Source organism: Amphibalanus amphitrite, unplaced genomic scaffold (assembly GCF_019059575.1).
Source record: "Amphibalanus amphitrite isolate SeventyFive unplaced genomic scaffold, NRLGWU_Aamphi_draft 000069F_arrow, whole genome shotgun sequence".
Lineage (NCBI taxonomy): Eukaryota > Metazoa > Arthropoda > Thecostraca > Balanomorpha > Balanidae > Amphibalanus > Amphibalanus amphitrite.
Genome location: NW_024881565.1, coordinates 845,942 through 860,415, shown reverse-complemented (window position 1 = coordinate 860,415; position 14,474 = coordinate 845,942). Strand labels below are relative to the sequence as shown.

Genomic DNA, 14,474 nt, shown 5'->3' with positions numbered 1-14,474 from the left:
TACCTACCTAACTTTGAATTCTAAAAATGACCTTTTTATCACGCAGCAACCGAATGGTACCGGTAAGTCGAAGTTTTATGGGTCGTATGATTACTTTTGTACTGTCACATGACACGCTTAGCATGATATTTGCTGTTCGCTTAGCATGACAGGGGTGTTCGTATATTCTGTGGGGAGGGTTGGAGGCGGTGCTGACCAGTGCACACTGCACAGCATCTATACCTACGTGAGTGTGAAGGATTTCTAGTGATAGAATACACCTTCTTAACAACGTAAAAAAAATGCTGTAATCCTGATCTGTTTGAATGGTTGTAGTATCTGTAAAAGTTTTGTTTTCCTATATTCCGCTAGTAACGAGCGATTAAAAAAGAGGAAGTTGTACACGTGGTTTTGGTCATCTGCTGGAATGGTATTTTATTAGAAAGGCAAGCCTTCTTTCAATCTTTTCCGATATGTAATTTGACTTCAGATATCCGTCTGATACCACCCACTCGCGGCTATTTATCGTCATAATAGGTGAAGGTCGTTGGCTTAGTTCTCTCGCGATACATTCCCGACTGGCTCGAGTCCCCGGTCAGCCGTACTCTGACAATGATCGCCCTACCCCCGCCCCGCTGGCCAGGTGCTGCACAACATCTCGATCGCGATCCTGTCTCTGTTCCTGCTGGAGATCCCGGTGAAACTGTACGTGTACCGTCTGGAGTACTTCCGCATGCCGTGGGAGCTGTTTGACGCGCTGGTGGTGATCGTCTCCTTCTCGCTGGATGTGGCGTTCCGACACTCGGTGGGACCCATCAACGGCGCCGGGCTCATCATCGTGCTGCGGCTGTGGCGCGTCACACGCATACTCAGCGGTAAGAACCCCGAGATACGCAATAAATATAGTTATTATAGTGAGCTGTGTGAACCACGGAATACGCACGCTCAGCGATGAGAACCCCGGTACGTGCATATTTATTGATGAAAGAACGTATATATATTGTTGCCGGTGATAACCACTATTTTACGCGTAGGTGTACAAATCCCCGGCACACGCATAGGTACCTAAGAATAAAGGAACGTGCCTGTAACATGCTCTCCCTGTTCTTGCGTTTTCCGACGGGTTTGTTGTTCTGTTCCTGGTCCCGCTGGTGACTGTTTCGTTCCGTCACCAGGTATGGTGATGTCGGTCCGTCGCCACTCTGAGCACAAGCTGGAGCAGGAGCGAGAGGCGCGCTACAAGGTGCAGCACGAGCTGGACCAGTGGCGCGAGTACTGCACCCGACTCGAGGAGCTGATCAGGGACAAGGGACTCCCGCTGCCGGACGGGCGGCCTCTGCCCAGCGGGTGAGTCACCGGTTGTGTTGAGCCAGTGGCGTTTGAGCCAGCAACTAATTGGTCGAGCGGCAAGGCAAACTTAAAGCTTGGGCGATAAATTCAACGCTGGATGCTAACTGCGCAGCGCAGCTTTCGGCTAATAAAGGCTTTTTAAGTTTTCCTTGTTAAGTTAAGTGATGATCTGTTGAAGTGTTTTTAGTATTGTATGTATTCGTTCGGTCTGTCAAGTATGCATATTGTCGTTTAACAAAGTGGCCATCTATGCTATTATACCGCTGACACTGTTTGTGTCGTACAGCTGACGCCGTCTGTGCCGCACCCCAGCTGACGCCGTCCGTGCCTTGTTGTTCCAGTGGAGACAGCACCGAGCGGTGAGCGGAGCGCGATGCCTTCCTGTGCCTCGGAGCACTCGCCTTCCTGCCGCACGGGCCTCCGGGAAGTCCCGTTCGGCCAGAGCAGACCCGGCCCGGTCGGTCAGAGCAGGCCCGGCCCGGTCGGTCAGAGCAGACCCGGCGGGGTCGGTCAGCAGACCGGGCGGGTCGGGCAGAGCAGACCCGGCTGGGTCGGGCAGAGCAGACCCGGCCCGGTCGACCAGAGCGGGACCGGCACGGCCGGGTGGTTACTAAGCATCGAAAGGGCGCGGGTGCTCCATGAGCGGGCCGCGCGGGTATCGACCTTTGGTAAACGATACCTGTAACGGTTACTGATATACGCCCACCCCTCTCCCAATAATATGGGCCCTGTCTCCGCTCGGGTCGGACGGTGGAGCGGAGAGGGTTGGGGGATTGGTTTTGTATGCTAAAGGGGCCCAGTGAGGGCGGGGCATAAAATGTACATTGTACATCTACCCAAGAACTGATGATCTGATGAATGTCTGAACTGATGATGAGTCCCAACCATGCTGGAGTCTGTGTGTTTGGTGAAGCAGTATCTACGAAGTGACTAATGACTATTGTGATGGATCTAAACGAATGCGTCGGTTCCTACGTCGCCCGTGATCTGAATATAAATTCCATCGGGCCTGAGAACTCATATGCAGAGGCTACCCGTTGGGACATTGGCCACACGTGGTCTACATGTACTACGAAGGAACTGCCATCGATTCGGCCTGTGTTGGTCTTATTTTGTTATCGTTAAGTGTGCCGCTCAGCGGCTGCTGTATTGTTTTTAATGTTTTGTAAAGCTACTATATATTTGCTGGTGTAACCGTGCTTGATATTTGATAATGACCCTCTACTCAACGCATTGCTTATACCTAAGCGAAATTGCTATGATAAGTTGTATGCCAGCGCCGTAGTTGTGTATTGGCTTATTGAAGCGATCTTTAATTAGTTTCTGCTATGCGATTTGTTTGTTTATCTCACCGTATTGGGGTGAATCTTGTTGTAATGTTGCCTGCGTAGAAGTAACGTACATTGCGGAGACGTGCTATACTGATTAATTGGGTATAGGGTCGCCTTTTGTTACTGTGTCAAATATCCATTATCGTGCTTTATGCGACGTGCCATATGATTACGAAGCAAGCAGTTGTGATTTGTGAGGCTCATGCTTGCTGTAACGTGTATGTGTACCACACCATATCAGCCGTAATAATAGGGAAGGCCTGTTGCTTTATGACCATATCGGCCATTGGCGACTTGGAAGCCTGGGGGTTTCGTTACTGCTTAGCGACAGCCGCGTGCAATGGTGCGGCGTACTGAAATTGCGACAGCCGTATGCGCCTGTGTAGAACTGTGGCCGGCCGACGTGTGCTTTGACGCGATTCCCAGTGCTGCTGCAGTATCTGTTCTGGAGCAACCATCGGACAATTATTGGGATCCTGATGTAACGCTTGGATGCTGTGCTGTGTGGGAATTTGAGCTGTTTGTGTCATGGGGGGGGGGGGGTGTTATGTCTGGCACCGTGGTTGATATCTCGTACTATCACTAAGTAAGAATTTCTTGGAGACTGGAATCAAGTCGCCGACCGTTCAATTCATTTTTGTCTTTTCTGGTGTTTTGGTTAAAAACGCTCCCACCTCCGGAGTTGTGACATGTGTTACATGACTTCGAAATACAATGATTATGTCACCATTGAATGCGTTGCAAATGAATAATTTGCAGCCTATCGCGCGTATTACTTAGTCCAGTGTTTGCTTTGAGACATGAATCGCCGATGGAGCGTGTGAATGTCTTCTGTACTTTGCGCCGAGCAGCCGGCCTGACCCGAGTCTCGCGTGCCCCTTTTCTCGTCCAGGGTTCGGCTCGCGCAGTTATGGCTCGGCAGTTGTGCCGGACGCGCTATGAGCAGATATGGCCCACGGCCGGGCCCGGATGGTCGCAGACGAAACTGCTATCGTCATCCGCTGCTTGCTGACTACAATGGCTTGGTCATGCATGTAACAACTACACAATATCAGCACTAACATCCTGTAACACAGATTTTTATATGTTCGGTCTCGCCATGGTCTCGCCATCTACATGCGTTATTCGCTGCTCAGCAATATTTGCCCCCCCCCCCCCCCAACGGCATGATTTTAACATTACGCCTATGGACGATGCATAGAAAGAATCGATAAATTGATATGGTTTGCCCCCCTCCCCCCAAAACTTTGAGCTGGATCCGCCTCTGGAGGTGGCCGCGGGTAAAATTGATTTACAGGAACGGAAAAGTGCGAGGCAGACACTAGCATGGATACAAGAAACATTTTAGTTGTGATGCTATCATGCTAAAATCAGGCAAATATAGTTATGTATGCATAGATGAGGAGCAACTGGTTGCAAAATAATCGCAGCGGACCGCGCTAGGATCATTGGTGATATCCATGTTGGCTTTATTTCTATGCATGTTGGCCATACATGGAGGCGGGCTGGAATACGCATAGCATCTCCATCACTTTCATCCGTCCTGATTCGTAGCGGCTTCATTATCATATAATCTTAAATTTATCCATAGCTAACTAAATGCACCTATAAACACGAAAATCCTGCAGGATTTTGCCATGGATTTTACAAAAGTCTGGGGCGGAGCGGTTGTCTAATATTTTATAGCAGCGTTTTAGTATGTCTGATGAATTTTGCTATCCTTGGTGGGCGTGCGAAATTTGAAATTGTAAACTGCGCGTGTTCGAACCGGTTGTTGTCAGTTTGTGTCTCGTGAACGCTTGAATTACTGCTTTTGGAGTCTGGCTCCTGCTTCAATTTCTCCGAAATGAAATAAGGTAGGTTTTAACAGTTGTTGGTTTACAGTCGTGTAGTTTTACTCTTGCTATGGCATCCAACCAATTTGAATTTTTTGGTACAATTATGGCGCATACCTACCCTGTGTTAAAACTCCTTTAAATTAAAGTAAGATAATGACTTCGATGTGTCCAAATGTATTTTTGTGTTTTACCACATGCCGAGATATCCCTTTAACATTAGCACGTGCATTTGGGAAATGGCTTCGGCCCGCCTCGGCTAATGTTGAAGGTATTTGGGAAACGATTCGGCCCTAGGGCTTTTTGATTTTCCCAGACAAAATTTTACTGAATATTCTGAGCGGAAGAACCAATTTCAAAGAAGATATTTACGGATTGTGTGTTCACTAACAGCAACAGCAAAAGTAAGTGACTGCGTGTTTACTTACTTTTGCTGTCAACGTAATTCAACTAAACAAGGTTATCGTTCCAATGCCAATGTATTTATTGCTGCAGAACATGGTCGGAATAATCATTATTTCTACATAATGCACGCAAAAAAAACGAACAATTTAAATGCATGAAGCATCTTAACGTGCCACAATGAAACATTTGATATTGTTCCAGCTGGGATCCAAGACGCGTTTGATTCAGCGTTTCACCCAATTTTCAGTTTTCCTCCCGGTTTCCTCACTCCTGCTGGACTCCATATCTTTATTCTAACTTCTGGCGCTTCACCATCTTCATCCTCAGCTTTTTCAAACCCTAAATAAGGGGAAAGTAGGAATTTCATCTTTCATACTCAACGCAGCCCAATAATGAAAAACACAAAAAATAATCACGGTGACTATAAATATGAACATGTACTTATATAATATTAACACAATATTAAGATTAAACTAAAGTGTAAAATATCAAATGAATATGATATTAACTGTTGCGCCGGTACGGCATGTGGTAAATCTCTTCCCAACCTTGGGCTGTGAAAATGCAGTTTTATTCACCTCGGTTTTTTGCTACGGACCTCGTGCCTACCGGCACTCGGTCCTCCGCACAAAAACCTCGGTGAATAAAACGCATTTTCCCAGCCCCGGTCGGGAATATATAAACTGCATATGTGAAATACAAAATGATTTTTCACTCAAATGTCTCCTTGTCTTTTACCTATGCTTCTTTGCGATTAATTATGATTGATGTTACGAGCTACGGTAGGAAGTCATAAACAGGACTTTATCAATAGCATTAATATTATAGCTAATATGAAATTCTTTTTTGTTGGAAATTGCATTTTGTCTGCTTAAATAGCATTTTCTGACTACTACCTAGTACCTACCCACAATCACAATCACCTGCATGGCTTGAAAAGTAAAAGATTGAATTTGAATTTGAAATTTTCTGGGCTATCAGTACCCCATTGAATGCAATGCAACAATGCCATGCAAGGGATGAACTACGGTCCACGTATGTAATTTTTTGGCCTAGGTAAATTACATGTTTTTTTCCTTTGCACTGAAGAACACACACTGTCAATTCTGGAAAATGGCAATGCATGGGGTATGACATACTTAATGAACTTGACCATGCCAAATGAATTGTAAATGATATTAAAGGATGATTTCATTGCAAACAACACTTTTTATTCCTGTATGGGTGATTTTTCCTCAAATGGCCAGATTTCTTTCAGATTTGATCAACCAGTTGAGCATGGAGTCCAACAACTTGGGATCAACTGAAGGTGATGGCCCATACAAAGCAACTCAGTTGGTAAGTTCCTTTAAACTGCATGCCACTTAGGCTTTTGATGGTACATTAATGTACCATCCAAACATGGAAGGCACAAATGAGAAATTCAATCTGCCTCTCCTATTTATAAAACAAAATATAACCTAGTGAATGTTTGAAATGTAAGTTTTGCTACTTGCTAGCTTCTATAGTCATGTTCTGTTGGATCATATCCAGCATTTTTGTTTTGTGTTTTGAATGCTGCTAGTCATATATGGCAACACCAGTATGTAGTGCATAAAATTGTGTGCGTTTTGCCATGTGCTTACACTGACGGCTGCTGCCTCCTCTGTTTGATCCCAGTGGCGGGAGGCCGTACGCGGGTTCCGCGAGGGCATGGTGCTGCAGCGGCACTGGCGTAACCTGCGCTACCACGAGCGCTGTTTCACGGGCGCGGCGGCCGTCAGCTGGCTGCACCGCTACCTGGCCGGACACGCGCTCTTCTCGGCCAACGTGAGCCGCGAGCAGACGGTCCGGCTGCTGGCAAAGTTCGTGCAGGCCGGCATCATCCAGGAGGTGCGCGGCCGGCGCGGCACCGCGCCGCCAGAGTTCAAGGACGATGGCCGGCTCTACAGGTCAGTGATGAAGAGAATGGATGGAGCGCAGACAAGCAGAAAACATCTTTTCAAGCCTAGAATTTGTACTTACAAGCGTGAAAACTGAAAATCGGTGATATTTTTTTTGTGATCTGAATAGCAAAGAGGATGAATTCGGTTCTTGTTATTACGAGCGAGCGAGCGCAGCGAGCGAAGCGAAGTCTTTTCAATATAACGGGAAAATCTCAGTATGAGCGGCCCGGCCCGGCCTGTAACGCTTTTGAGAGGCTTATATCTCGGCAACCGCTGGACCGATTGGCCTGCGGTCTTTTTTGCTGGGTAGCCCCATCCCTTCTACCCCGTTATTGACTTTTTTTGACGCATCTCAGTGACCGTTGTGGCACGTGCCACGTGAAAAGTCAAGGGTGTTCAAGCTGTTTTGCAAAAGTAGTGATTTTGAGAGGCTCATATCTCAGCAGCCGCTTGGGCGATTGTATTGCGGTAATTTTTGTAGGGTAGCTCCATCCCTTCTACCAAAGGTTGGATACTCCTGATTTATGTGAGTGACCCCCACTGCACGTGCAAAATACAAAAAGAAGAGGTGCCAAATTTGTTCCCATTTCAATAACTCGGTAATTACTGGGGCGATTTCGCTGAAACTTGGCATACAGGTAGGCACCCACCAGGCAATGCATGCCCATGTGTTGCGGCTAGGCTGCTACTGCACGTGCGCACGTGCAGGGGGCGCTTCCAGATCTCGAGAACGGCTGGGCCGATTGCGCTCAAATTTGGTACACGGTTGGGGACAGGTTTGAAGGGTGCCGTGCAAAAGTCAGTTTGGACCCCATTTGCACGTGCGGACGTGCAGAATGCCGCTTCCAGATCTCAGGAACGGCTGGGCCGATTGCTTTCAAATTTGGCACACCGTTAGCGACCGGTTAGAAGGGTGCTTTGCACAAGCCCGTTGGAAGTACCCGCTCACCCTTCCGCACGTGCAGGGCTCACTATCTCGCTCGCTCGTTCTTCGCCCAAAAGGCGTTTTACTGGTGGTTAAATGTCATCAGTTTCGACTTTCGTTGACCCTCAACACTACGCCGGTCTTCCTAATAGGTTAAGCACGCACGGCACTCCCGGTCGGTCTGCTCTGGCTTTGATGAACGGTAACGCGCCGCAACCCAAGCCGGAGTCTGCCGAGGCGGGCGGCTGCAGTCCTCAGCTGCGGCGGCGGCCGAGCCGGGCCAGCCCGCCGCCCTGTACCGAGGAGCCGGCGCAGCAGCACCAGCCGCCGCCGCCGCCGCCGCTGCCGCTCCCTCAGTGCCGACCAGTGATGCGCGCGCCGACAGCCGCTGAGGTCGACTCTGTGTGGAGTGCCACACTGCTGTCACGGTGAGTACCCGGTCCACGGCGGCGCGAGGGTGGGTTACACGGGCCGGGGATACATCACACCGCGGGGCCGCTCTGACTCCGCATCAGCTTCCGGACCTGTCGGCTCACCTGTGTCTGTTTCCGCCTGTCCTGCGAGTAGAGAGTAGGGGCGACGGCGCTGCTCGCAGCCCTGCTGGCATGGTGGGGGCTTGGTCTGTCGCCGGTGGGGCCCGCTGCTCTGTGCCATCGCCTTGGTTTCCGTGACGGGCAGACAGCCGGCCCCGCTCTGAGTGTGTGCGTGTGTACGCGCGCTGTGTGTCTGCCGCAGGCTGGAGACGGTGCTGGACGCGACAGTAGTGGACATCGTGCCGGCCGGCTGCGTGGTGCCCGCGTGGATCCGCCATAACACGGAGCGCGTGACCCAGAGTGGCCTGGTGCAGCCGCTGCCGGACGCACCGCCCAGCCTGCCGCGCTGGCTCATCATGGCCATGAAAACGCTGGCCAACTGTAAGTACCTTGGGTGGTCAGAAAGGACGTCATCACCCGTGGGCGCCGGGCCCTGACGGGGTCGTGTGCGTCGTCCGTTCCAAGGGGATGGTGCTTAGTGGCAGTGTGGCGACTGGTGTCGAACTTAAGCAGTCATGGTAGTTTCACACAAGGCCTTATTTGATTTCGGTACGCATCGCTATCTTCCGGTATTCTGTAATCACAATATATGTGCGAGTCTGATGTATGTGCTACTGAACAATGTGTGTTTTATGACACGTGTCAACTGTCAGGCCCTCATGTTCTGTTTCCTCTGTACCACAGGGCCCGAGGCGCGTCAAATGCCGGAGCTGCCGCAGGATTACGTCGACTTTCAGCTGGACGTGTTCCGCGTCATCCGCGAGTACTTCGCGGCGCTGCCGTTCCCGCTGGTGCCGCACGAGCTGTACGAGTCGCTGGTGGGCGCCCTGCTGCGGGCTGAGCAGCGGGACCGGCAGCTGCGCGACCAGCAGGAGCAGGAGCAGCAACAGGCGCAGCGGCGCCGGCAGTCGACGGCGCCTGCCGGCTCCGTGGAGAACCTGCTGCTCATGATGTCGCCTGCGCCGGTGACGCCGCGGCCGCCGGCCGACACGCCGCTGCTGGGCAGCGCGGCAGCCGACGGCCGATACCGCGACTTCAAGGAGGACTCGCTGTTTGCCTCTCCGGCGCCGGTGACTCCGGCCGGGCAGAGCGTGGCGCGTCTGCGCGGGCGGCTGATGCGGCTCGGCGTGGGTGCCGGGGCGGCAGTGCCGGCGGCAGCAGTGGACGCGGCCGACACCACTGAGGACGACGTGTTCGTGACGCCTGACGAGGAGCCCCGCCGGCGACCGCGCGCCGCCAGCTTCCTGCGCGCCATCGCAGACGGAAAGGAGAACTGTCCGCCGGCCGAGCGCGACCAGGAGCGCTTCTGTGAGGCCGTGTTCCGGCCGCCGGTGGAGGCAGCGCCAGGACAGCCCCCGGCCAGGCTGCCGACAGTGCCCACCCTGTCTACGGTTAGTCTACCCGTGGCCGGCTTCTTTCCCTCGACATCGAGCCTGCAGCCTGCCCGGTACGTGCCCACGGCCAGCCTGCAGCCGCCGGCGCGGCCGCACAGCCTGGCGGCGGCGTCCCCTCATAGTCTGCAGGCCAGCTCAGCGGACAGCAGCCCGGCGCAGCTCAGCCTGACCTCGGGCGAGTACTATTTGACCTCGTCTCGGCTGGAGCCGGCGCCCTCCGACGCCAGCGTGCAGTCGGCCGGCCGGCTGAGCACGGGCCGGCCGCGTCGCTCGGTAGCCAGCATCCACTCGGTAGGCTCGGCGGCGTCGCTGAGCAGCGCGCGCCTCTCGGTGAGCGGGCTGAGCCAGGCGTCTCCGCTGGCCGCCGACAGCAGTCGCGGCTCGGACTCGGCGGTCGGCTCCAGCCTGGCCTCGGAGCGGCCGGCCGACACCTGTCTGGAGACGGTGTTCGGCGCCACCGGTCCGGTGACGCGGCTGATCCCGCAGCGCTCTGTGGAGGCGCTCCACCTTCCGGCCAGCCGGCCGGGCTCACGGCTCTCAGAGGCGGCGCCCGGCTCCTCGGAGAGCCTGTCGAGCCGCGGCCGGGCGCCGGGCGTCGCGCCGGCCGCCATCCGCCGACACCAGCTGCGCGACGACTCGCTGTCGCGCTCCCTGCGACGGCTCAAGGAGAAAAGGCGCGACAAGCAAGAGCAGCGTCGGCGGCGGGAGCAGGCGGCCGAGCAGCCGCCCCCGCCGCCGCCGCCGCCGTCCTCGGCCGCCGACTACGCCGAGTTCTCCTCGGGCCTGAGCCGGGCCGACGGCGAGGGCGCGCAGCCGGCGGCGCCGGCGGCCAGCGCGCTGAAGGCGGCCCGCGTGCTCGGCCTGGCCGTGGAGCAGGTGGAGCAGGTGTGTCCGCCTCCGCCGCCGGTGCCGGCGCGCGCGGCGCCCGTGTGGCGCGGCCCGGCGGCGCTGCGCGTGTGGCAGCGCCGCAGCGTGGCCGACCCGAGCCGCGTCAGCCAGCCGCTGTCTCCGCTGCAGCAGGCCGCCAGACAGCGACACTCGGGTGAGACTCATTATCATGGACTTGCCCTGTGCAGCTGGTGCTGTGTATTGTATACACAGCACTGCAGCTGGTGCTGTGTATTGTATGTGCTGTGTATACATGTATTTTGTTTAAAAAAAAAATACATGTACATGTATTTTTTGCTTTCAACAATAGTTCATGTTTATATTTACATCTGTGCATCCATACAAGCGCTAATGCATTGCACGTTTCCAATGTTTTTAGTCGTTTCATTGGCACTAGTTCCTCGGTAAAGTATAGTACTAACCAAAGTTCGAACCAATGCTGTCAATTTATGCCGCTTCCCTCTGTGTGTTTGCCAGTGGTCGGTCGGGACTATGAGAACCTGCGGGACCTCAGCCGGCTGATGGCTGAGCCGGCGCCGCCCCCGGCCGGCCCACCGCCGCCCAAACCGGCGCGCGCCCCCTACCAGGGCCGATTCCGGGCGACGCCATGTAAGCGGGTTCCGCTGCTCGCGCCCGGCGCGGCGCCCTCCTCTCCGGGCACTCAGGGTAACTGGTGGCACGCGCTCCCCGTCCCGGCACCATACCGCGCACAGCCCGCCTGCCTGCCGCCGGCCCCTCCCAGCATGGCTTGGCATGGTCTGGGCATGAGCTGACCGCCTGCGCCCTAATGCCGCTGCTTGCTGGCCCAACGGGCCTCTGCTGACGTCTTACTCGCTTTGCTTGTTTTTTATCTCATCTGTTGCTTTGGATTTGGACGAATTTGTCTTTCGGTAGTAATGTGTAGCAGAATTATATTGCTCCATTGAGAGTCCGTTTTTTGTGAACGGCATATTTATTCAGATATGCCAAGCCTGGCAGTCAAGTGGCAGTACCGCCATGTGTCGCTCCACTGACACCCTCTCCTCCCCCGCCGTACGACAGACCTGGTGACGGCCGAGGGCCACAAGATGGCACGCGAGTCGCTGCAGCTGCTACTGACGCTGCTGCCGCCCGGCTGCCGTCGGCAGCTGCAGCTGCTGCTGCGCTTCATGTACAAGGCGGCGGCCAACCAGCGGCTGCAGCTGTCCCACCTCGTCTCCGGCCGCGAACTGGTACGGACCACGGAACACGCGCTCAACGCTCTGGGCGGCGGAACAATAATTGAGGAGCCCACGCTGTTCTACCACATGAAAATTGTGTTGTTTGATTGGAACCGGATGCTTTTTTAGTCCGTCTTCGTCCGCCATCCAAGCCACAGCGACACGCAACTCATTCACCGACTGTACTAAATGAACGAGTGTCTGTGTATCCTGTGTCTATTTGCTGACACAGGACTCAAATTTGCGGCGCTTCTAAGCTCAAATCATCATCATTATCCATTGTCTGACGCCGCGCCGCCGCCGGCAGATGGTGAGCACGTTCGCGGACCGGATCCTGCGTGCGGCCAGCACCGAGCAGGCCGACCCGGAGCTGGAGCGCCGCCTGGTCAGCTACCTGCTCGAACACCAGGCCGAGATCCTGGCGCCGGCCGGACACGTGCGAGACGCGGTGGCCGAGCGGCTCCGGCAGCGGCCGCGAGAGACGGTGAGCGATGGGGTGAGCGGTAAGGTGGGGAGGCTCGGGCGTGCATGTGAGCTAGCGTGCAGTGGTCGTGTGCGATACAGAAGAGCGAGTGATCGACACGACTCTCTACTGACCCACTCCTACAAAAACAAATGATTCTTAGGTATCATAAGTCCCCGGACAGGGCCACCACTGGTCGTCCGACGTCCAACTCTTGTATTTTCAGGTGCAGTACGAGGAGGACGCGGACCAGATCACGTTCTGCCAGCGCGTCACGGCCGAGCAGTACGACCAGGAGCGACGCGGCACGTCCGGATCGCTCCTATCTCTACTCGATACCATCATTGGCGACACGCGCATGTCCAAGAAGGACAAGATCAAGCGGCTCCGCCAGGTGAGCTGGGCAGGCGGATGGCGGGCGATTAGAAAAAGAAACATGTCGGCATTGTTACAAAACTGGTGACGTCACCGTCTCGGGTTTGTGTGGTTGATCTAGTTACTACCAAACGGCCATATTCAGCACAAGGTCAGCCGGCAGTCCGCATCCGTTGGGGGAAGGGGTGGGATTTCGCGGCCGGTTGGTTTTTGTGGTAGATTGGGTGACGGTTGGTAAAACTGGTTCCATGTTTATGTCCGGCTTTTTGGAATGTGGAGCATTTTCCGTTGGATCACAGCACGATTGGTGGTTATCGTTAGTCACGAGCAAATTGAACCGTCGGTCGGTGTCGCCGGTCAGTCCGTTTCATGGTAAGTCAATCGACAGACGGCGTGGCAGTGCTTTGTATCCCTCTCTGCAGTAACGCCAATTGAGATATAACCCGGGTCCAACCCCAGTTCAGTGTAGTGTACCCCTGATCAGTCTTCTCCCGTCTCCCTTGCAGTTCCGTGAGATGTACCCCAACATGACTGGACCCCCATCCGCGCACGTTCAGAATACCCCTGTTCTGACAGTTAACCTCTCCCTCCCACAGTTCCGTGAGGTGTACCCGGACGTGTACGCTCTCCGGCTGGCAGAGGCCGACCAGCAGCTGGCCGCCGACCCGCGGCGCACCCGCTCCCTGTTCGCCGCCGGGTCGCTCACCTCGCTAGTTCGCTCCAAGTCGCTCCGGTTCTGAGCTTAGTCGTCGACAGTGTTTGGGAATTACTCCGGTGGATGCCCCCATTCGGTTCTGCCATACTGCTGGTTCATCTGCGGGATATATTCGCCGATAGCAACGTGTCATAATTCTGATGCGACTCAAGACGTCCTCTGAGGCACTGTCATAATGCTGGAGAGATTACCGCGCGTTACTGGCGGTGAGCTGATGCCGGGCGTTACACTGCCATAATATGGAGGCAGCTTGAACCGGGATACCGCTGCATCACTAGGAGGCTCCTCAGGCGTATCCATGCTGTGCCTTGATTTCCCTAGTGTGGTCGATGTCAAACTGATCCCAGGTGCCAGCTGTAGAGCACGGGACCGAGATCTTAACATGGCATTCTAGCGGTGTGGACACTCTCCGAAAGAGCATCGAACTCGGGCTGTGCGAGGGCAACTTCAGTGAGATTCGAGCGCAGGGCTCTCTTCTTAGCGGCTTTACTTGCGTCCCATGTTTGGGATTCGGCCACTTTTACGCACCTGTATGTATTGTATATTCACCGTTTATTCTCTGTTTAGTGGGCTGGTGTATACGCCGGAAATGTTATCATGACTTGGACTTGGGTTCCGCGGCGCCGCTATGTGCCTTTACGCGTCTGTGCACGGTCTCGGTCACCGGCCGACTTGTCAGCGCTCAGAAGCGGTCCGCTGTGTTCGACGGGCGAGGGGCGGCGCCGCGGAGTGGTAGGACGGGGAGAAGGGCTGTCGGCCGACGGCGGATGGGGTCGGACTCTGACAATCAGCACGGCGCGCACAGGGCAGCACGGCGCAGCGCAGCAGCAATTATCACATTCCCTCCATAGTGTTCACGTGTGTGCACGGTCCGCGCGGCCGCGGCACGGGGGTCGGGCGGCTCGGGTACGGGGTAACTCGCGGGACCAATCAGGGCGGCTTTAGGTGGTCAAGGGGCACTCACAAGGTAGCGGTGCCATCGCACGGGTCTGCACGCACGCCTCACGGACGGTCATAGGTCGCCGCAGCTGACGCTAGCTTTCACCGCCGTATCGACACGTTTTAGTGGCCTGGTGTGAATGTGCGTGTATATGAAACTACAATACATTCATGTCATCAGGGGTACAGCGCGTGTCGTTTCGTGGTGTCGCGAACGA

At 54.6% G+C, this 14,474-nt stretch overlaps 2 protein-coding genes across 10 annotated transcripts in view; both read left to right on the top strand.

The window, feature by feature from the left end:
- LOC122379008 (voltage-gated hydrogen channel 1-like) overlaps nt 1-3,390 on the top strand; it is a 33,133-nt gene extending 29,743 nt beyond the window's left edge. For all 8 annotated transcript variants that reach the window (XM_043360813.1, XM_043360814.1, XM_043360812.1 and 5 more), the window contains exons 4-6: nt 623-854; nt 1,155-1,326; nt 1,671-3,390. In XM_043360813.1, the coding sequence (XP_043216748.1) occupies nt 623-854; nt 1,155-1,326; nt 1,671-1,692 (426 nt within the window). In that variant the 3' untranslated portion in view covers nt 1,693-3,390. The remainder of the gene's footprint in view (nt 1-622; nt 855-1,154; nt 1,327-1,670) is intronic.
- A 906-nt stretch (nt 3,391-4,296) lies between these two features.
- Nucleotides 4,297-14,456, top strand: LOC122378981 (splicing factor, arginine/serine-rich 19-like). 2 transcript variants are annotated; one of them, XM_043360749.1, is made up of 11 exons: nt 4,297-4,516; nt 6,159-6,238; nt 6,560-6,831; nt 7,903-8,178; nt 8,486-8,664; nt 8,968-10,719; nt 11,043-11,174; nt 11,607-11,776; nt 12,072-12,248; nt 12,454-12,621; nt 13,199-14,456. In XM_043360749.1, exons 2-11 carry the CDS (start codon nt 6,179-6,181, stop codon nt 13,340-13,342), a joined length of 3,330 nt encoding a protein of 1,109 aa, XP_043216684.1. In that variant the 5' UTR covers nt 4,297-4,516; nt 6,159-6,178; the 3' UTR covers nt 13,343-14,456. The 2 variants fall into 2 exon arrangements, with proteins under 2 accessions (XP_043216684.1, XP_043216683.1); XM_043360748.1 differs by having other exon boundaries at nt 11,043-11,231.
- The last annotated feature ends 18 nt before the right edge of the window (nt 14,457-14,474 follow it).

Coding starts and splice junctions, on each gene's coding strand:
- LOC122378981 (XM_043360748.1), top strand. CDS start 6,179: ATGGAGTCCAACAACTTGGGATCAACTGAAGGTGATGGCCCATACAAA. Junction 8,179..8,485: donor AGTGCCACACTGCTGTCACG/GTGAGTACCCGG, acceptor TGTCTGCCGCAG/GCTGGAGACGGTGCTGGACG. Junction 11,777..12,071: donor TCGTCTCCGGCCGCGAACTG/GTACGGACCACG, acceptor CGCCGCCGGCAG/ATGGTGAGCACGTTCGCGGA.